The following is a 22,709-nucleotide window of genomic DNA, read 5'->3' as shown; positions in this document are numbered from 1 at the left end:
ACAACTAAGGAATTTTCTCCTATTACTAACCTAATGACACCCAACTTGCATATGCTCACTTGTTCAAGGAAACAAAACAAGACAAATTCTCTCAACCACTTCATGTTAATTTGTTATACTATACTTCCCTATGTCCCATTGACTTGTTATTTTTTTAAAGTCTATACATTTCCGCCCATCTTCCCTCCTTTCAAATATTTTAAATTTATGTACTTATATATATTTGTATATTTCTTAATTCTTATCCACCTTTTGAAAAAAATATTAAATGCCCTTACCACTATCTCATCATCATTTTTCTTAGCCACAATAATCTTTGTGTACCAACCTTGGCTTCTTTCTAGCTTATATCCTCCATGGACAATCCGGACTCCCCGGGCGGTAGCCGACCGCCTCGTAAAGAGTTACAAGGCCCTAGGCCAACACCGTTGAAGGTTAGGAAAGAGTCACACAAGATCAAAAAACCACCGGTGGCGCCACCGGCTAATCCAGCTCATCAACACCAACAAGTGCCATCTCAGCCACCGCCACCGCCACGTCAGCCAGTGATCATATACACCGTGTCTCCTAAGGTAATCCATACACACCCTAGTGAATTTATGACACTTGTTCAACGGTTAACAGGCTCCGATGCCACCTCATCATCATCTTCTTCAACACAATATCCTTCTAGTAATTTTACTACAACTACTTCAAGTAGTAGTAGTAGTAATATTGTTACTGGATTTTCTTCTTCTTCTACTACTACTACTACTACTACTACTACTACTACAAGCCATCATGTAATAACGGGGGGTGTATCGCCGGCAGCGAGGTTTGCTAGCATCGAAAGGACGAAAATGCACCCAGAAGCAAGGAGAATGGTTGGTCAAAGTGATGTTGTTAATAGAGAACAAGGGATAACTTTTGATGTAGGTGGCGGCGGAGGTGGCGGTGGTGGCGGCGACATGGAAGGGGTAGAAAGAACCGTGTTTTTTCCGGGGATATTATCCCCCGGACCGAGTTCGTTACCACCTATTTCTCCAAACTTGTTCCCCCCCTTTTTTCATGATCCAAATAACCTAAACCTACAACAACATCATCATGACTTGAGCGTTGTACAACATGGGAATAAGAACTTTATCGAAGGAAGTTACTTACCTAGTCCCTTCTCGACAAATTTTACTTCTCCTAGTACTATCTTTTCCCCTAATTCTCTCGATTTTTTGCAACGCGTTTTAGATAGTTGAATATGTTAATGGAAAAAAAGTATAATTTATTGTATTTATTTAATTTTCCATGTTTAGTTAGATCGATATGGATTCGATGATTGTATTGAATTGGATTACATTCATTTGGTGTCGAAAATCAATAAGAAGAAAAGAAATTAAATAAACATTGATACAGTTTAATCAAGACGTAAAAAGAGGAAATTTTATAAAGATAAATGAATTATTACTCTTTTTATGTTTAAATTTAATTTTAGGACAGCATTTAATTGTGATTTGGTACAGTGTATTATTGTACAATTGTTCATGTCAACGTTGATACTGCAATTACAACTATTATATCAACGTGTAGGGTTGTGTACAATTTATTTACAAGTTATAAATGTAGGTAGGTAGAAGCTAAGATATCCTAATTTATTTAATTATTTTCCAATGTTTTATTTTTATTTCTTAATGTGGTATATATATCAGCATTATTTAATTTTGATAGCCATTTTCGTCATTCATGTTGTTATCAACATTCAAGAGGATGCTTGTGAAGACAGTTAGCTTGCCATGGTAAGTTGCTTTGACTATGACTTTTGATTTAGCTCAAAAAGAACAAAGAAAAAAAAGAAAAAGAAAGATGATTGATTATGTTGTTTGTTTAAATTTATTTCTTCCGTTCTTTGACTTGATAAATGATTCATATATATTAAGAGGTCAAATATGGTGTTATTTGTATAGTTTACTATATTGGATTTAAAACCTTAGCCCGGCTTTTGTTGATACGACTAATCAAAATAATGTATGGTTTAATTAGTAATTGGTAAATTAACATGCAATGCTTTATCTATATCTATATTGTATAATATGTTTATTTTAGGGGCATTCTTATCTTTCCCCTAATTCAAATTACATTGTTAAGTGCAAGTGTGAATATTGTGTGTCTCAAAGTGTAAGATAGCTAAGGCAAATGATTTTTATCTTATATTTAATCCAATTAAGTGTATTGCACATATAGATAACCTCTTATAGGATGAAATCTTGCTTTGGGCAATTGTTAGTAATCTGATCGAGCTTCTCTATATATCTTGTCTCTCCTCCATCTATTCTAACAAATTGGTATTCGTGCTAGGTTCAATTGATGAGTTGTTACATGCCATTCGATAGGCATTCGATAGGCCCAATGTTGGTGTTTCCTTAGAGCTCTAATTTGCTTCAACATACATAGACTGAGTTCGTCATTTAATTTATCCATTTTCATTCAATCCAAGGAGAGGTGTATGTGTATAGATTCATATTTGAGGGGAGAATTTTTTCAGTGCAAGTGTGAGTATTACATATTCCGCGTTTAAAAGGAAAATAGAAACTTCATCAATCTATAACCAAGTAAAAGCTACTCCTATATGTTGTCGATTAAAACTTTATCAATCTATAACCCAAGTAAAAGCTACTCGTACTACTATATGTTTTTAATTAAGTTGGATTATATCTTACGCGCGTTGAACTCAAGTAGTAGGGTTCTCTTTCCAGTTTTCCATTGCCATGCACGTATTAATTAAAGTTGTTATCAAGCTAAGATACTTGAACATGCATATGCATGAAACATAGTATGTAAAACAGTAAACGAGCATTCATGGAAAATTTATCCTACACCATCACATAAAGATAATTATGTGTAATGTATACAAAGAAATTTGTGAGATGGATCTCTACTCTCTAGGATGATCTTTCTGTTAGAGAAATATTAATAAGATGTGATTTCTTTTGAAAATAGTTTTAAGATTTTTTTTGTGTGTGTGTGTTTGAGTGTGTAGAGAAAGTCACAAAAGTATCACCTAAAATTTACTGATTAAGATGCATGGTAAACTTCACATGATCGCATACATTAATATTTCAATTTGTCTCGTTCAAGAATTATTAGAGATGTGTATATATATAACAGTCTACTTGGGACTCGACAAATTAGATGATTTATTTTGTGTAAACAAGTGTAAGTTGTATTATTAGTCAATGCTAAGCATATTGGGGTTATTAAAACTTAATGCTAAGCTCAAGCAAAAATTAATTAACATGAATTTATTTAATCATGCATGCACAAGTAGTACATACTTTTAACATTCTAGGATGCAGACCGGACTTGATCATGCATCTTTAATTTGTATAACTAACTGCAAAGAGTTTACTTTGAGGATCTCCAATAATCCTCATTAGATTTTAGTTATTGGCTTTTAAATCATTGTAAATAGAACAAGTCAACATCCAAATATTGAAAAAATGATGAGCTCGATAAAATCAGAGTAATGTAGAGAGTAACAAAGAATAAAATGTACTAGAACATTTGTTTTGTAAATAAATGATTGAGTTTTCATGACGTGTCACTGTCGTAATTAATAAATAATGTTCCTATGATGTGGTGGGATATGGGGGGCTAATAACAAATAGAAACCTCCTCCGTTATGTTACCTATAGCACCCCCAACAACATGGATTGGAAATTTGGAATGAGATTTTTTTTTTTTTTTTTTTGTTAATTTGTGCATGTATAATTGTATATAGGGTTTTCGTAGGAAAAAAATTAACAAGAATACGTTAAATCGTTATTTGACCGCTATTTAGTAACGTCGTATGTTAGTGGATCAATTCAACCAAAAGTTTAAGCTGATGGTTGAGAACAAGGAATATGTTTTATACTCTATCACTCCCCCCTCACATGAAAGGTCCTTTGGACTTGAAATGTGGATGCAGCACATGCCCTCCCATACCCGGCGCGAATTAATTCGACTTTGAAGGAGGGGTGGTTGAGATTCGAACCCGTTACCTTTATGCTACGTTGGCTCTGATACCATGTTAGTGGACCAACTCAACGAAAAGCTTAAGTTGATGGTTAAGGATCAGGACTATGCATATTTTATACTCTATCATCGTAGTATAATATTTTCCAAGTTTAATTGCTCTATCTTTTGCTTATTGCCTACAATAATGAAATATAACATTAAAAGAGAAAAAAAAAAAAAAATAAAATAAAATAAAATAAAAGCGCAAACGATCAAGTGTAATGAAGCTAAGGTCATAATAAATTAATTTCTATAATAAGCTAATAAGTCAAGTGAGATGCAAATGGTCTAGGTGCAGACATTTGCCACCCTGATGAGTAAACATGCACACCCATGTTTGGAGTGTTTAGAGCCTCACTCAAGACTTGTTTCAAATGGCCTTGATAGTGTAAGGCCAAAACTATGTAATATAAAAATACTTGTATGTAATTGTATGCAAATGTATCAAATTATATCTCATTAATTAATGCTTTTAATCAATTCATAGAATCTATCTAGTAAACTTTAGTTGTAGACAAGTTGTCAATGAGAAGACTGCACTTGTTGACAAAAATGATAGATTTGGTTATAAGTATGGGTTATGTTTCTCTACTAGAAAAGAGAAAACACACAAATTAATAAAGCTAAGGTTTCTTCTTGGTGGCTGCCTTTGTCTTTGTTGGATGAGACATACATCCATTTTAGGATCCAAAAGTCCACAAAAATCTACTAAAATATCCATTTTCTTGCTTTATCATTAATTTTACTTTTAGTAGTTTTAGGTATATTCATTTGTTTAAGCAAAAGTTTCCAAGTGAGTAGTTGTAAAACAGCACGTTGCTTATCTCTAATTAAGATTTTATTTATTTATTTATTTTTTAAAATACTTGTATAAGATGATAAGATTGAGATTATAAAAGCATGGGGTAAGTCTTGTATGTGGCTAGTCATACGGTGTGGCCACATTGGTTTATAAGAGTAATCTTCATTTATATGCATAAGTACTCATTTAATCTCAAGAGTAACCTCATTTTGTCCGTAAAAGTAACCCAAATTCATTATACGAATAAAATCAAATAATTTAGAAATAAGTAACCTCATTTGTTCATTCGAGTAACCCCTATATTTTTGTTTTAAAAAAATGAAAGAATGATACCACTTATTTAAGAGAGTAACCCCTTTTTCTCATTTAAGTAACCTACATACGTTAAGGTAACCCAATTTGCTCATCATCGTGACCCCTATTACTTAATTAATTGTCTTATGTGTGATTATGTGAAGTGGCCACACCATGTGACTAACCATATATAAGAATTTGAAACCTTGGGGGTAGAACTGAAGTTACTGAACTTGAAATCAAATCTTGCTTATGTAAATATCTTTTGTAAAATTCAATGGACAAAAATTGTAAAAATGCATCCTTTGTTTTAAATATTTGTTCTCATTTCACCATCTACTAATACGTACATTTTATATTTGATTCATGCACATATTGTAACATAAATATCTTTAAATGCTACATATATATTATAGATTAAAAAAATATATATATAAAAAAAAAATAATAATAAAATAAAAATTAAGTAAATGAAAATCTACCTAATGATCAGATGAATCCAAACTATTCAACAATATCCAACACATAAAAGTAATACAACGTATGTATATAAGTCGAGAAATTATTGGTTTATACTTCGCATAAGTAATACATATTCCTTCCTCAAAAAAAAAAAAATAAAAAAAAAAAATGAAAAAAATACATACTCCCTCCATTTCTTTATTATGCTCTTGTTTGGATTATTGAAACTATTTATAATTTGAGCGAATTTTGTTTAATTCGTCTTAATTAGGGGCCGTTTGGTTGGGGTTAATAATCAAAGGGAGTGGGAATGAACTGATATCATTCCCTTTGTTGTTGTTTGTTTGTCACTTTTTTATTCCCTTTACCCATTTTTATTTTTAAATTTACCCAAAATAGTCTACATTGATTCCCCACCCCCCCGACTTTTCCATTCCCTTTCCTTAGCCACCATACCCACCACCATTCTACTCACCGGAACTCGCCCAGTCACCTCGTCGCGGACCCAGTCACCTCGCCGAAACTCGCTGCACCCCCCCCCACTTCTCGTCGGATCCTGTCGCATGCCCCCACCTCTCCCCTCGAAAATATCTCCTCCCCGAAAAACCTTCCACCACGCAAAACCCTAGAAAACACTCTCCCTCCCCTAAAAATCGTTGGCCGACCCTCCCCCCAACCTCGAAACCCTAGAGAGTGTTTTCTAGGGTTTTGCGTGGGTGGTGGAAGGTTTTTCGAGGAGGGGAGGGGCAGCGAGGGGTGAGGGAGGTGCGCCGAGGGCCGATGAGTTCCGTCGAGGTGGTGGTTGGGCGGTGGGGTGGGGTGGCTATGTGGTGGCTGGAAAAGTGAAAAAGTGAAGAAAGAGGGGGTTGTGTAGTGGTGGTGGTGATTCCCTTTATTTTTTTGAAAACAAACAACATACTACATGTAAAGGGTTTCCTTCCATTATCTTATATTTCCTTTGTTCATTGCATTCCGATTCTCCCATGCGAACCAAACGGCCCTTAGTGTTTTAAATAATATCAAATTTAATAATTAGAGGTAATATTAATAATCAAATACATTCATTAACAACCGTTTACATGTAAACCACGATCTTCAATTAGAAATTAAGAGAATATATATTATAAAAATCGGAAAATGGAGGAAGTTTCAAATAAAGGAAGTATTACGTAAATACGTAGTATGAAAAAGTTGTTCTTATGTTCCTAACTTCCTAATTCCTTTGGTAATGCGCGCTGTAATGAAAGGTTTACTAATTGCAATCAAAAAGCTAGATTTTGGTTGACACGACAACAAAGTCAGATTCATGGCAGGTAACCTTAATAATAATCCTTAATGGTTAGTGATTTGACACTTCTCAATTTTATCATTAAAAAGAATACACAATTTTGTCAAATTTGAACATATTGGAAGAATAATAATTCTATGAATGTTAGTGATTATTATTGGTTTATAAAATGATTATTATAGGACCATTACTATTGATTTAAATATAAAAATTTGTATGTCGGACTATTAAATTTGCATAAATGGTTTAAACCTAATTTTAAAGATTAAAATAGTTAACAAGGATTAATTTTTACCTTCGACATCTCAAATTCAAATTCACCCAATAGAATTTATGACTAATCTACTTTGGCCAAAAGAATTTATTATCTGTTAGTTTCGATTTACGTGTTTACGTTTTTAATACATAAAACGAGGCATTTATGTTTTTTTTGCTAAATCTAACCTCGATTTGGATTCTTAAGGGCTAAAATAACCCCTAAAAAATTTAATGAAAATTTTTTTTAACCCGCAAATCGATAAAAAAAATATTAATAATTGAAGAGTGGGCCTCACTAACTGAATTTATTAATGGCGGGATAACGATAAAGTTACTATATGGTTACCAAATGTACCCACAAATTACAGTATGAAAAGTGCTATATAGAGGGATACAACGTAAAAAAGTGAAATCAAGAGAGTTACTATATTAAAAAAAAACCCTTCTTTTCTTTTCATTTTTAAAATTATTACTTATTAATTGGAATGTTTAAGGGGCAAAGTTCTTTTGTTGGAAACTATTAATCCGAACAAATAGCTATTGTAACAATGCGTCTGGTAGAAACAATCAACGTCTTTGCAAAAGTTCAGGTTATGCAAATTTTTGTATTTCGTACTTCCTCCGTATTTTAGTACCTGCTCCATTTCTCCAAACACGGAGATTTAGGAGGAATAGTAAAAACTATTATTTTATAATGGAAATGGGGGTCGGGGCTGGTTAAGTATAAAAAAAAAAATTAAAAAACAAAAGTGAATATAAGTGGAGAATAAAGAAGATATAAAAAATATTAAAATATTATACGAGGAGAATGCTAGTGGAAAAAAAAAATAGTAAATTGTCGTTAAAAATTTCCAAAAAAAAAAATGGAGTAAGTTGTAAAATACGACTATGATAAGAAAGTGGAACAAGTAATAAAACACTGAGGGATTAGATTTATGTTTTCTGTAAATTACAAATTTTCTCCAAATCCAGTTATGGGTTTAGCTGAACTCGTATTGAATCCGCCACTGAACTCCACCCCTAAAATTTTAAATCAATTTCAGTACTATAAACCCTAACTAGATACAAATTCATTCTAATTTTACACTAAAATAAGTTTAACTAGGTATGAAGTTCTCAATCCATACAGCCATAGTATGGGTTCCGCCACTAACCTCCAATCCTAAAATTCTAAATCAATTCCAGGATTCCAGTATTACAAACCCTAACTAGATACAAATCCATTCTAATTTCACACTAAATAAGTTTAACAAGGTACGGAGTTCTCAATCCATACAACCATAGTATGGGTTCTGCCACTGACCTCCACCCCTAAAATTCTAAATCAATTCCAAGATTCCAGTATTACAAACCCTAACTAGATACAAATCCATTCTAATTTCACAATAAATAAGTTTAACAAGGTACAGAATGTTAAGCTCTGAGTAACCAAACTTGATTTTGCACAGCAAAATGGAGGTTTAAACAACTATTCCAGAAAGCTAGCCAAGAGAAAGAAGAGGGCAGCTTGTTGGTAATAATTGTATAAATGAAGTAATATAGAGATTTCAGGGGAAGGAGAGAATATAGAGAATAGGAGAGGATTTCATTCATTCAACATAATATAAACATTACAAGGATTTGGCTTAATTAAATAGCCTTGAAAGGAGCTGATCAATTCAGCCTACAAACAAACAAAATACTCTAACGGTTTTAAAGGACAAAAGAGCTAAATGACAAATTACAACTTTTATTCTAGCTAATATTCCCTGCATTATTATTCTCCTCTCTTTCTGTGCACTTTCCTTGGACAACTTTAATTCCCATTATTCCTTCTATCTCAATTGTCATTTCTTTTGCTGTATATTCCAGCTCAACTTCCATGCTAGCTAGCAATTGTATCAATACCTTCCCCATTAACAGATCCTTGACCCCAAGGATCAAAATTAGGATAAAGCTCTTCAATCTCGGCAGCATCTTCCCAAGTAGCTTCTTCCATAGTAGTTGATCCCATTGAACTAGCCATTAAACCACTGCATGATTTCTTCGTTTGACACTTCTCTTATCCAGCAAGTTAGAGGCTTTCTTTGATAGGGTTGCTCAGATGGGAAGGATGGGATTGGGGTTGGGTCAACCATATCTGGTGCAGAACCATGGTGCTTTTTGAGCAAGGATACATGAAAGGTGGGGTGTATTTTTAAGGATGCTGGTTGTTTCGGGGTTTTTGGAGTCCCTCGGGAGAGTTACAATTCCAAGAATGCGCGTCGACCGTTTGTACCTGCAAAACAACGGAGACTCCGATTGGGTGGATTTCCGCCTTCGACGAGCAAGTTAGAACGTTTTCCGGATGTGTTAAAGTACGGAATGTAAAGGTTCTTCTCTCTGATTCAGAGAGAATTTTGCAATTAATATTGCTTGGTTTTTTGTGTATGTATATATGAATATGTAATAAATGAGGATTGTCCTCTATTTATAGTGGAAGGGGATCAGTTCCCCTTTTAGGGTTAAGGTGCCACTTGTTAGTAGAGGATTGGATCCCTTTAAGCCTCTCTGAAGCTGACACATGTCAGCATGCCATTAGGCCATGTGGACAGGGTATTTTTACCCTAAACATTTTCCCCTCACAGGTGTGACGTGGCTTGCCACGTGGCGCCTGTGACAGGTGTCACATTCTAGGAAGGTGACGAACCGTCACCTTCCCTCTCTTTTTTTTTTTTTTTTTATTTTTTTTTAATTCGAATATCGAATTTGAATGGGAAGTGACGGTTCGCCTTCTGGGTTCTTTTATAAATAGAAACCCTCACCCTCATTTTCAACACTTTGCAAATTTTCACAAAACTTTCTGAGAGAAAAGCTTTGATACCGGCTGCTCTTATTTGCAAAAGACTTCCCATATTTCACTCATCCAGCTTCCGTCTGAGTGTCCTTTGCTCACAACTCTTAGATACCGCCTGACCATAGTCAAATTTCTTTCCTTTGCTTTCAATATACCCACAGCCGGTCACAACCCGTCTGGGGCATCTTCAAGCAACTTCCCTTTAAACCGCCTAAGTACCCTTTTATTTTCCCTAGCTTTCAATACACCCACAGCCGGTCACTACCGTCTAGGGTATCTTCAAGCCACATTTCAAAGAAAAGGCTGGGTCTTTAGCGAGGTTCAGCTGCTCTTCAAAGGGGTACATCCGGGATACCGCCTGGGGTATTATCAAGCAACCAAGAAGATTTTTGGCTGCTGACTTCAAGAAGTCAACCGTCTTTAAAGTCATACAACTTCAAGGTACCGTCTCTGCCCCTTGCAACTTTTTTGCTCTTTTTCCGGTTGTATAGCTTGTTAAAGAATAATGGACTCACCTAAAATACACACGACACGGCCTAGGACAGTTGTGAGCCAGTCACCGGATACGGCGAGTCTAGGACTGGGGATGCCGTCTGGGGGTGTTTGGATCACCCTTACTCTTTTGCGAATCCGACCGTCTTTGTTCATGTGCAGGACAGAATGGCTTGGACGAGACGGACGGCTGTAGACCCTGAATATCAGTCAGAAGGCTCAGCCGAAGCTTCGGCTGATGATGTACCTTATGACCAGCCGGGCGTACCTAGCACGCCCGGAGATGAGATCTTAGAGGAATCTGAGAGTACAGACGGGGGAGAGACCGTCCAGCAATCAGACTCTACTGAGTCAACCATGGAACCGGATGCCCCTCAAGAAGATGAGGAGGCATATAAGTGGCCCTCTATCAATAATCCAACAGAGGCACACATGACCGCCCGAGATGTGGTCACTTTAAACGCCACTCTCCCGGCAAATTTGGAAAAGCGCTCGGTTAGGGTCGGATGGGAGATTGTTGTGCCACCTGTTGAGGCAACCGTCGTCTGGGATGACGACCTAGATCATGCCGACGATTATTTCGGCTGCTATGAGGCGGCGTTCAAAGCCGGCCTCCGGTTCCCCCTTCACAACACAATAAAAGCCATTCTAAGGGGTTACGACCTTGGGGTTTGGCTGCTAACACCCAACTCTTGGGTGAACATACTAGGATACATCGCTGCCTGCGAGATGCAGGACATACCGCCTAGTTGGGAGGCGTTTGCACATATGCATTACCTCAGTCGTGCCCCAGGCGGCTGGAATGCGTGGTATACATTGACCACGCATCCGGAATATATGATGACGCTTGATAAGCCATCTAAGTGGAGTAGCTGGAAGAGCAAGTTTTACATGGTTTCTTCCCCCTCGCTGCGACTTAACCACCGGCTGCGTCACTACAACACACACCCGGCTCTCTTGGGCAAGAAGTGCGCCTTCCCAAAGTACCGGGGGTGGCCTGGGATAAAATAATGGAGACGGGTCTTTTCAAAAAGACCACCTTGCCTTTGGATGATGGGACAAAAGTCATTGTCCCCAATTACTGGTTCCCTCATCCAGACTGGCTTAAGGACGAGGCGTTCCTTTCCACCTGTGGCCTTAGCACATTTTAGAGCAGACGTATGTTGATTGTTAGCCGGCACTTTATGCCGTCTGTATCATACTTGAATGGTTTCTGATTTTTTTTTTTATTATTTTTTCTTCCTTGCAGAGAAAGGATAGAGATGGTGCCTCCCGAAAAGACACCGGCTAAGTCTGCGGCTGAGATCCGGAAGGAGCAGCTTGAGAAAAAAAGGGCCCAACTGGTGGCCAAAGATGATGGGGTAAGCGCCGGCTAGGTTTTTTTTTTTTTTTTTTTTTTTTTTTTTTTTTTTTATACCGTTTGTATGGCTTGAAGCTAATTTTGATACTAACCGGCTGAGTTATTCTCTTATGCAGACAGGGAGCAAGAATGTTCCTCGCTCCATTAGAAAGATGCTGATAAGACCGGGAGAGGAGCCCTCCCAGCATGCTTCAAAAAGCCGAAGGGTTCCGGCTGCCCCTGCCTCTATCGGAAGGCCGCCTGCGCCTGAGAGACCTACTTCTGCAGGCAAAAGCTTGAAAGATCTTGGCTTGGACTCAGGGCCGGCTGGGATCAGAACTAGGGAGCGCGAAGTTCCCTCAAGTCGGGTGCTTGTTGTTGCATCCGGCTCCAATGCGGGTGGGAGTGATGTGACCCCTCAGCCTGAAAATCAAGGTACTGCTCTCACCTTTGATCCCTCCTGGCCGCTTGGGCCTATGCGAGTCAAGTCCCAAGCTACCCAATCAAGGGATTCTTTCGGCAGCCGGCAGAATACAGGCGCCGCATATGCTTAGTACTTAACTGATAAATCTATTGATGCAGATGCTTCTTCTCGTTGGCTGGATCTCCAAAATTATGCCAAGAGAATGCTGAGGACCCTCACCAGGTCCGAGAAGGAGGCGGTGCCGGCAGTGCACTAGGTCAACCTTGACCGCCTTACTGCTCTTCTTGCTGAGGTCATTTCTCCGGTTGGGGTATTGAGAGCTAATCTGGCTTGCCACCGGCTGGTCTATACAATGTATTTTCATCTTTTTGCCGGTTGCACATTATCATTCGAATGATTTAACCTTTTTCCGGCTGTTCTTGCAGACAATGATCAGAATAGAAGGCCTCAAGGTTCCCTTGAGGAAGAAGCAGGATGAGGTAAGGGATGCTTAGAGACGGGCAGCCGAACTCATTGATGTTACCCAATATAACTCCCTAATGTATGAAATCCAAATTAAAAGCCGGGAGATGAAACAGGAGGAGCTAATCAAGGAGCTCACGGCTGCTGCTGATACGGCCAACAAGAAAGCAGCCGACTTTGAACTCTAAGTCCAAAACCTCCAAGCTGATGTCAAAGCCTTGGGGGATGCTGACAAGGAGAACACAGAGCTGCAGGCTGAGGTCAACCGGCTGAAGAACGAGTTGGCCCAGACCCAAGCGGACCATAAAGAAAAGCTGGCGGCTGAGCAGGACCGGCTGGTCACTGAGATCGAGCGCGACTGTGAGGAGCGCATGAAGATGGCTTGGTCCATGATCCATCCGGACACCGACTATGCCTTCTTTTACCTACGGTACAAATACGCCACTAAGGTGTTTGATGCCCAGGTTCTCGGAACCGAGAAGCCGGCTCCCTTTGAAGAATGGGCCGGCATTGCCGAGGAGGAAAAGGAGCAGGCGGAGGATCAAATGCCGGGTGGGGCTGACGAAGCCCAAGCCAAGCAAACTCAAGAGGATCCTCCTTCCAGTCAGGGCCTGCCGCCGCAGCAGCAGCAGTAGCTTTGTTTCTCTATTTTCTACTTCCGGCCTGTGAGCCGTGTATTTTAAGATGTATCTCTTTCCCCGGACATAGGTCCGGCTGACAATTTTTTATTTCAATATATTTGCCGACTGAGTTGGTTTTGCCTTGATATTATTTGCTTCAATTTTGCAATTTTTGCCTCGTACAAATCTTTCTTTTTTGCAATTTGAATCGATACATGCGGTATGCCGGATGCATTGACTCTGCCTACCCCTGGACGCTTGTTTGCTTCAACTCTAAGCAGGCAGCCGTCCATACAAGCATCCGGACAAATAGATAGGCGGTCCTTGACCGTATTTAAAATAGAATTATTCTAAGTTGGGTTAGCAGGCGGTGCCGGCTAGGGCCAACCTAGATTATTCGTTTAACCGGCTGCGGATTACCCTTTGGGTATCCGTCATTGCCGTTGATTGGTATGCAGGCGGCCATTGGCCGGACGTATGCATCGTAACCAAGTTATGAATTAAATGCTAAGGTTTTAACCTTGCGTAATTCGAGTTTGTAAACTGTTGTAGTGCTTTTGAGCAAAGACCGGCTACATTCGACCAAGATTTAAATTACCGTCTGTGTTGCTTTGAAGCAACGGCCAGTTGTTTCTTGGTTTTAATTGATCATTCAAACGGCAATGAGTTATCTTTAACCTACAGTCGGTTAAAGCCGTTTGAGTTATGATTTATAGAACAATTTACCACCCAAATGGGAGATGCTCTCTTCGACGAATTCACCCAAATGGGCGTCACCGATTGCTTGCTCATGTTGGACCAGGCAGTTTAAAATATACATGAGAAGACAGTTAAAAATATATCCGGCCATTGACCTTATGAATAGCTAAGTTTGATACTTAGCCCACGTCTACTCATTTTAGAGCAGATGGTTGCCCGGTTGTGCAATGCACAGATGGGACTTTGTACAAAAGACTGGAAATAAAGCATTTTTCATTAATATACTCTATTTACAAAAATTTACAAGTCCTTAGAAGTAGTACTTTTTCAAGTTATCTACATTCCAGGTTCTGGCTAGCTGTCTGCCGTCTGGAGTTTCCAGGCGGTAGGTGCCGCCTCTAACTTCTTCAAAAATCCGGTAGGGGCCCTCCCAATTAGGGGTTAGCTTTCCTTGCTCATTTGCCCTACCGGTTGCCTCCATTTTTCGTAACACAAAGTCCCCCACTTTGAGGGGCCGTTTGTGTTCTCTTTTATTGTAGGCCCTCGTCATTCTCAGACGGTATATCTCATGACGCAAGGTGGCATTGCCCCTGCGCTCCGAGAGTGAATCCAATGCTAGACGCATGGCCTCCCAATTTGCCTCTTCGTCATAGAGCATGATTCGAAGTGTTGGCTCATAGACTTCAATTGGCAGGACGACTTCAGTGCCGTATGTCATGAGAAACGGGTTTCACCGGTTGCCCCTTTTTTAGTTGTTCACATGGCCCATAGGACATAAGGCAACTCATCCGCCCATAGGCCGCCAGCCCTTTCAATTTTCTTCTTAATGCCGTCTGAGATGAACTTATTGAAGGCTTCAACTTGGCCGTTTGCTTGGGGACGGCTGACTGACGCAAAACAATGTGAGATCCCTTGATCTCCCAACCAGCTCTTGAGGGTAGGCATTTCAAACTGAGGGCCATTGTCAAAGACCATAGACATAGGTACCCCAAACCGGGTGATGATGTTTCTCTAGATGAAAGAGATGACATCCTTTGTCTTAATGCCCTTGACCGCCTCTGCCTCCACCCATTTGGTGAAGTAATCTACAACAACCAGAATGTACTTCCGCCCACCTGAGGCAGGCGTATATAGACCTAGGATGTCCATGCCCCATTTTGCAAACGGAATCGGGTTGTAGATAGCCGTCAAATCAGTAGCCAAACGGTGGATGAGCCGGCCAAATCTTTGACACTTGTCGCACTTCTTCACCATTTCCATGGCGTTTGCCTCAAGAGTGGGCCAAAAGTAGCCTTGCCGCCTGGCCCTTTTTGCTAGAGTTATGCCGCCTATATGTGATGCACAAAAGTCCGCGTGCAGATCCTCTAGAACCTTTTTTTCCCCTTTCAGGGTAACACACTTTAGCAACGGCTGGAGGTAACCCTTCCGAAAGAGTTCCCCCTTGTATATCACAAAACTTGAGGCTCGCTTTTTCAATGTAGTCGCTTTTGAAGGGGCGTCCGGCAAAGTGTCGTCTGCCAAATAGGCCCGGATGGCATCCATCTAGGTAGAGGTTCGGTCAAGAACTCCAATGGGATCATGTTCAATGTTTTTTTTTTTTCCATAACTTCCCAAAAGACTGACCTAGGCGCGTCACAAGAGGCGGATGATGCCAACTGGGACAGTGCATCCACCCGATTATTTTCTAACCTGGGCACCTGACTTAGATGAAATTCGAAATTCGTCAAGTGTCCCGGCCTCATCTTTGACCTCCTGAAGGTATTTGATCATAGCCGGATGGGTGGACTCGTAGTCACCATGGTATTGGCTAACGATCAACTGAGAGTCTGAGTAGGCGTCAACTTTCCTTGCCCCTGCCGCCTTACACATGCGGATACCGGCTAGCAGGGCCTCATATTCCACCTCATTATTCGAGGCTTGGAACTTGAACCGTAGTGCATATTCATATTTGTCCCCTTCCGGAGACTTGCAAATTACGCCTGCACCACACCATTCATAGTAGAGCTCCCGCCTACATAAACTATTAGGTTTTATAGTAATTTAAGAAACAAAGAACTACTTCAAATTGTGGGAACAAAACCTAAATAGTGTATAATTCATATCAATTATACAACAATCCAAATACTAATTAAAGTATTGCAATCCAAACACCAAATCTACAATGTAATTCACAAATTACAAAAGAAAACAATAATGTGAAAAATTCTAAACTTGCCTCAACTCCAAGCCTTGAGAAAGAACATGAACATGAGAATATTATTGACCACTTGAGTCTCAATCCTTGATACTCTGTCTTAGGCGTGTATACACTTTCCTAAAGAGGTTAATTTCCCCCACAACGGTGCTTGGGTTCAATCCGGAAATCCTCTTTGAGATACAAAAGACAACAATTCGTTCTTTGCACTAAGAATCGAAATAAAGATGACAAATTCACAAAGATTGGTTTGATTGAAAGAGTTTAAATGAAGAGATTGCAAGTTTCTTCAAATAAAGATGTGGAGAAAACAAGGGGAAAAACCAGAGAACAAAAATCAGAATCTACTTCATTCTTTTAATTTTGCAATTAAAAGAACAAACGAAACCGCAACTGCTAGGGCCGCGGGCGCGGCAACCTGGGCCGCGGGCGCGGACAGGGTGAATTGAGATTCACTCTAAGATTCTGGAGATGGCTGGCCGCGCCCATGCCGCGGGCGCGGCTTTCCGTGGCTTCCCAGCCACGACCTCTCCGTTATAAGGAGAGGGCTCTCTCCTACCACACTCTAAATTTCTAACATAAACCTTCCAAATATGATCAACATTGTCCGGCTGAGCCGGCCTTGTCATTTCAACAATGAAGTCGGCGAACGCCTAACCCTTTACTGCCTTTTTAGGTTTGAAGGTGATTTCCAGACTTTGCATTTCAATAGCCCACTTGAGCATTCTGCCGGATGACTCCAAGGTTGTCATTGGCCGCTTGAGGGGTTGGTCTGTGTAGACCACCACCGGATGTGCCAAGAAGTATGGCTTCAACTTCTTAACTGCCATGAACAGGGCGAGGCCAAATTTTTCAACCAAGGGGTACCGCAGCTCAACATTTCGAAGAACATTGCTAATGAAATAGACCGGGAGCTGTATGTTGTCTCTCTCAGCTAGGAGAACGGCACTGAGGGTATGATCTGAGAAGGCCAAATACATATAGAGAACTTCTCCTGCTAGAGGGCTGACTAGCCGTGGCAATGAGTGAAGGTGCTCTTTCAAATTCTGGAATGCCGCCTCAGCATTTTCCCCTCATTCAAATCTAGTCTTCCTCTTGATTACCTGGAAGAAGTAGAGGCACTTGTCGCCTGACCGGCTGAGGAATCTCCCCAATGCCGCCAGACAACCGGTAAGTTTTTGGACTTCCTTGACAGTGCGGGGTGACTTCATGTCAATCACCGCCTGTACCTTTTTCGGGTTGGCCTTTATCCCCCTTTGATCAATTAAAAATCCGAGAATCTTCCCAGACTCAACACCAAAGACACACTTTTTGGGAGTAAGCATGACCTTATGCCGTCAGAGGGTGGTGAAGGTTTCTCGGAGGTCATCAAGGTGATCCGTCTAGAGCTTAGATTTGACTATCATGTCATCAATGTACGCCTCTACATTTATCCCAATCTGATTAATGAAGACCGTATTAATCATTCGTTGGAAGGTAACAGGCGCATTCTTCAGCCCAAACAGCATCACCGTATAACAGAATAGCCCTTTATCAGTGACGAATGCCGTCTTCTCTTGATCTTTCTTCCACAAGGGTATCTGATGGAAGCCTGAATAGGCGTCCATGAAGCTAATCAAGGCATGACCGGCTGTAGAGTCGACCAGGCTGTCGATCTTTGGAAGTGGATAGCTATCCTTTGGACATGCCTTGTTGAGATCTGTGTAATCAACACACATCCGCCAGGTACCATTTGGCTTTTTCACGAGAACAACGTTTTCTACCCAATCCGGGTAGTAGCATTGCCGAATGAACCCGGTATCTAGCAGCTTCTTGACCTAAGATCTTTCTTCGCCGTGGTTCCTTTTCTTTTGCCTAACCGGCTTCTTTTTTGGATCCACGGTGAGTTTGTGGACGGTAAGATCCGGGCTGACGCCTGGCATCTCTTCCACTTCAAATGCAAAAATGTCTTTGAATTCCTTCAGCAGTTGGTGCAAATCAGCACCCAACTTGGCAAAAGCAACCGTCCCCACTTTGACGGTTCGTTCCGGACGACTGTCATCTAGGACAATGTCAATATTTTCACCAGCCGGCTGGGGACGGAAATCATCTAATCGTTCCTCGATTAGTGATTTCTATTGCTTCTCTTTTTATACAGCCACCAGGTGGTCCGCCTTTCTCTTTTTTCGGGCTGCTTTGGGAGCAGGCGCGACTTCCTTGAAGTCATCAAGGTCGATGGGTTCCTCGCCTTGGCTGGCTGCGGCTACAATAGGCTTGACGTCTGATAACACTCCCTTATCGTCTTTTGATCCCCGTTCAGGGAACACACTGACCCATCATCCCTCTAATTTGATAAGCATGAGGGGTGGGATGATGACTGCCTTGGACTCGTTGAGGATTGGACGGCCCAAAATCAGATTGTAGGCGGTCAATTCCTCGACCACCAAGAACTTGATGACCATGTGCCGTCCCTCCCCCTTTTCTCCTAGCCAGATGGGTTGGTCAATCCTCCCCACCGGATGCATTACCCCTCCCCCAAAGCCAACTAAGGGGTGGGAGGCCTTATGCATGCTGCTAGGCTTGTACTTGAGTTTCGCCAAGCACTGATAGCTTATAAGGTCAGACGAGCTCCCGGTATCAATAAGGATCCGGCCCACTCATTGGTTGGCAACCTTGCATTCGATGACTATAGGGTCATCATGAGGCCGCCTGACCTTGCCCCGATCCTTCTTAGAGAAGAGGACCTCAGGGAAGGTGTCTTTCAACGCCTGGCCCTCATCCACTGAGTTGACCAGCTTCCTGATGTTGTCATTGGTACCCCGGATGGTAGGGCCCCCACCCGCGAAGCCGCCTGCTATGGTGAAGATCTTCTCTTCATCAGTGTCTAAGCTCATAGCCGGCTTCTTGGACGGTTGTCCATTGTTTGTTTTGGGGTTACCCTTAGACTTCAGCATGTAGGACTTCAAGGCCCCCTTATCAGCCAGACGGTCCAATAGCCGCCTGAGGCTATAACAGCCATTGATGTCATGGCCGATATCCTCATGGAAATGGCAGTACTTGCTCTTGTCCCGACTTTTGATGGGACTCTTCATTGCTGCCGGTTTTGCAAGGGTCAACCGGTCTTTGATCTCCATGAGGATGGAGGAGTAGTCCTTGTTGAACTCGTACTTGGGGATGTACGGCTTCAACTCTCTCTTTTTCTTCTGGGATGGCTGATTAGAATGGTTCGCCGCCCAGACTTCTTTTCTTTTCTTGCTCTCTTCTTTTTTAGTCGGCTGCGCAGACCGGCTCTCCTTTCTTTCGGAATTTTTAGGGTCCGACGAGTGCTTGATGGCGCAGAGTTCCGTCGCCTGTATGTAGGCTTCGGCTTCCATCAATGCCTCTTGGAGGGTAGCAACCCTCTTTCTGACCAGGTTGAACTTAAAGGTCGACCCGTCCTTCAGACCCTTGAAGAAGTCTGTATAGGCAACTTTGTCAGACAGCCCTTGGATCTGAATTCTCATCAGATTGAACCACCTGACATAGGACCTTAGTCCTTCCTTGTCTCCCTGCTGAATAGCCCCCAAGTCGAGCCTTGTCTTTTTAGCAGGGATGTTCATGGAGAAGTTGGACGCGAACAGGTATGCTAGCGTCTTGAAGTTGTTGATGCATCCGGCTGGAAGATTGCCAAACCATCGTTGGGCTATGCCCTTCAGTGTTGCCGGGAAGCATCGGCACCAGGCGGCATCATCCAACCCCTGTAAGTACATGAGGTTGGTGTAAGCCATTTGGTGGTGTTCCGGGTTGGTGGTACCGTCATATGTACCAACCAACACGTTCTTAACCTTGGCCGGCTGGGCCGCCTCGGTTATCTCCCTAGAGAACGCCGACGGCTGTTCCCCAAGGTTTAGCAGCCGGAGCTGCCAGTCCATGGGCTGGATCTGCTGTGCCGCCTGACCCCCAAAGAGGGCCGGCTGCATGTATGGTGATCCATACGGCATGTATGACTGTTGGGGCACATACGGAGTCGGCTGGATAATCTGAGGGCCAGTACGTGCGGACATGCTACGTGACTGACTCTCTCGGTTTGTTTCCGAATACTTCATTGAAGTATTCCGGAAACTGTCTGGGTACGTCGACGTTGAGGCCGACTCAGACAATTGTTGACTTCTCTTCTCCTGGATGAACATCCGGGCATCTAAGTAAGTCTTTTTTGACCCATCCGGCTGAACTTGCCGGATGGCCTTCCTTTGTCCTGATTTAGGGAAACGAAGTTTGGATAGGTCGATCAGGGGCCCGTCCACCCCCTTTGGTTTAGGGTGAGGAGTAGGCACACGATCTTTGACTTGCTTCTTCCCGGAGGGAGAAGGCTTCTTGGCCGACTGACCCTTGTTGGAGCCAGTTGACTTTTTTATTATGTCCTTGATCTCCCCTTTGAAACTCGTCATGAATTTAATGAGTTCGTCTCTGGTGACGGGGGCAGCACCCTCTGCCGCCTGGGGTCGCCCAGCCGGCTTGACGGTTGGGCTGCTAGGACCTGCTTTATCTTCGCCCCGTTCCCTCGTTTCTTTGGAACGGGTGCGTCTTGTTTGGAATGACCCGTCTGGGGCCACGTAGGTGTCGATCTCATAGTCGTCACCACTATCTTGGTCCGTGTGGACCTCAGTCTCGGCCATAGGCCGCTTGCCCTCAACAGGCGGTACAAATTCGGATGCCATCTTAGAAGTACTCTCCCCACAAACGGCGCCAAATGTTTCGGGGTTTTTGGAGTCCCTCGGGAGAGTTACAATTCCAAGAATGCGAGTCGACCGTCTATACCTACAAAACAACGGAGACTCCGGTTGGGTGGAGTTCCGCCTCCGACGATCAAGTTAGAACGTTTTCCGGATGTGTTAAAGTGCGAAATGTAAAGGTTTTTCTCTCTAATTCAGAGAGAATTCTGCAATTTATATTGCTCGTTTTTTTGTGTATGTATTTATGAATATGTAATAAATGAGGATTGTCCTCTATTTATAGTGGAAAGGGATCAGTTCCCCTTTTAGGGTTAAGGTGCCACGTGTTAGTAGAGGATTGGATCCCTTTGGGCCTCTCTGAAGCTGGCACGTGTCAGCATGCCATTAGGCCACGTGGATAGGGTATTTTTACCCTAAACACTAGTAATTGAAGTGTGTAGGCGACCTGCCTTACTTTCTTGAGCACCTTGTAAGCTAAAGGCCATAGTATTTTGGGGAAAGTTTTTCATTGCTTCTCTGCTGGACTGAGACCTGCCTATATGGTTGTAGCTTCAAATAGACCCAATCTCCTTCTTCAAAATTTCTTTCTGATATGTGCTTGTCAGCCAATTGCTTCATTCTGTTCTGAGCCTTGTGCAAATTTTCTTTAAGCATCTTAATGGTTGCATCTCTCTGTTGTAGACTTCTGTCAATTGTGTCCACCACACAAGAGCTTGTTAAATAGGGTCTATGCAAGGGGGGTGTGATGTTGTAAAATATTTCAAATGGAGTCTTTTTGCTTGGTGTGTGGTAGTTGGTATTATATCAGAACGCAGCTGGTGATAACCATTTGGACCATTTCTGAGGTTTCTCAAAGCTCATGCACCTTAAATAGGTCTCTAAGCATCTGTTTAGCACTTCAGATTGCCCATAAGTTTGGGGGTGGTAAGCAGTCGACATTTTGTGTTGCACACCCTGTAACTTCATAAACTCAGACCAAAATTGGCGGATGAAAACCTTATCTCTGTCAGAGATAATAGACTTGGGGAAGCCATTCAGCTTAAAAATATTATCCAGATATGCTTGTGCAGCTTTGATAGCAGAGAAAGGGTGAGAGAGAGCAATGAAATGTGCATACTTGCTGAGCCTATTAATGACAACCATGATAACATCTTTTCCAAAGGAGGTGGGCAAGCCTTCTATGAAATCCATGGTTACTTCTTCCCAAATAGATTCTGGACTAGGTAAGGGCTATAACAGTCCTGGGTAAGCCTGAGTGTCATATTTGCATTTCTGACACACACCACATTGCTTCACATAGGATTGAAAATCTCTCTTCATACCCTTCCAATAGAACAAGCTCTTGATTCTTTGATATGTGGCCTTTGTTCCTGAATGCCCTCTCTGAGGTGAATCATGCAACCATTTGAACACATCTTGTCTTAGTGTTACAGAATTCCCCACCACCATCTTCCCTTTTCTTCTAAGAAATTGATTATCCCAAGAGAAATGCTTATGAGAGGCAGCATTTTGCTGCAAATCTGTTAGGATCTTGCTGAGAGCATCATCACTTGTCCAAGATTGCTTGACCTGTTCTAAGAGATCAAAATGAATGCTTGAGACAGTCAAGGCATTCAACTGATATCCTGGCAGCCTGGATAGGGCATCAGCTGCCTTGTTCTCCACCCTAGATTTGTATTCAACCACATAGTTGAATCCTGCCAGCTTGGACAACCATTTTTGCTGAAATGAAGTGGCTAGCTTGTGTCATGAAGATACTTAAGACTTTGTTGGTCAGTTTTGATGATAAAAGGCTCAGACATCAAATAGTGCTGCCATTTTCTCACTGCCATTACCATAGCTA

At 41.6% G+C, this 22,709-nt stretch overlaps 1 protein-coding gene across 1 annotated transcript; it reads left to right on the top strand.

The window, feature by feature from the left end:
- Nucleotides 1–1,260, top strand: LOC110735763 (nuclear speckle RNA-binding protein B-like). The gene has a single exon (XM_021915945.1). It carries the CDS (start codon nt 357–359, stop codon nt 1,227–1,229), a length of 873 nt encoding a protein of 290 aa, XP_021771637.1. The 5' UTR covers nt 1–356; the 3' UTR covers nt 1,230–1,260.
- Nucleotides 1,261–22,709: the final 21,449 nt, after the last annotated feature.

The sequence above is a fragment of the Chenopodium quinoa genome, unplaced genomic scaffold (genome assembly GCF_001683475.1).
Source record: "Chenopodium quinoa cultivar QQ74 unplaced genomic scaffold, ASM168347v1, whole genome shotgun sequence".
In the NCBI taxonomy this organism is placed as follows: domain Eukaryota; kingdom Viridiplantae; phylum Streptophyta; class Magnoliopsida; order Caryophyllales; family Amaranthaceae; genus Chenopodium; species Chenopodium quinoa.
This window is presented reverse-complemented; position numbering and strand designations above follow the sequence as displayed.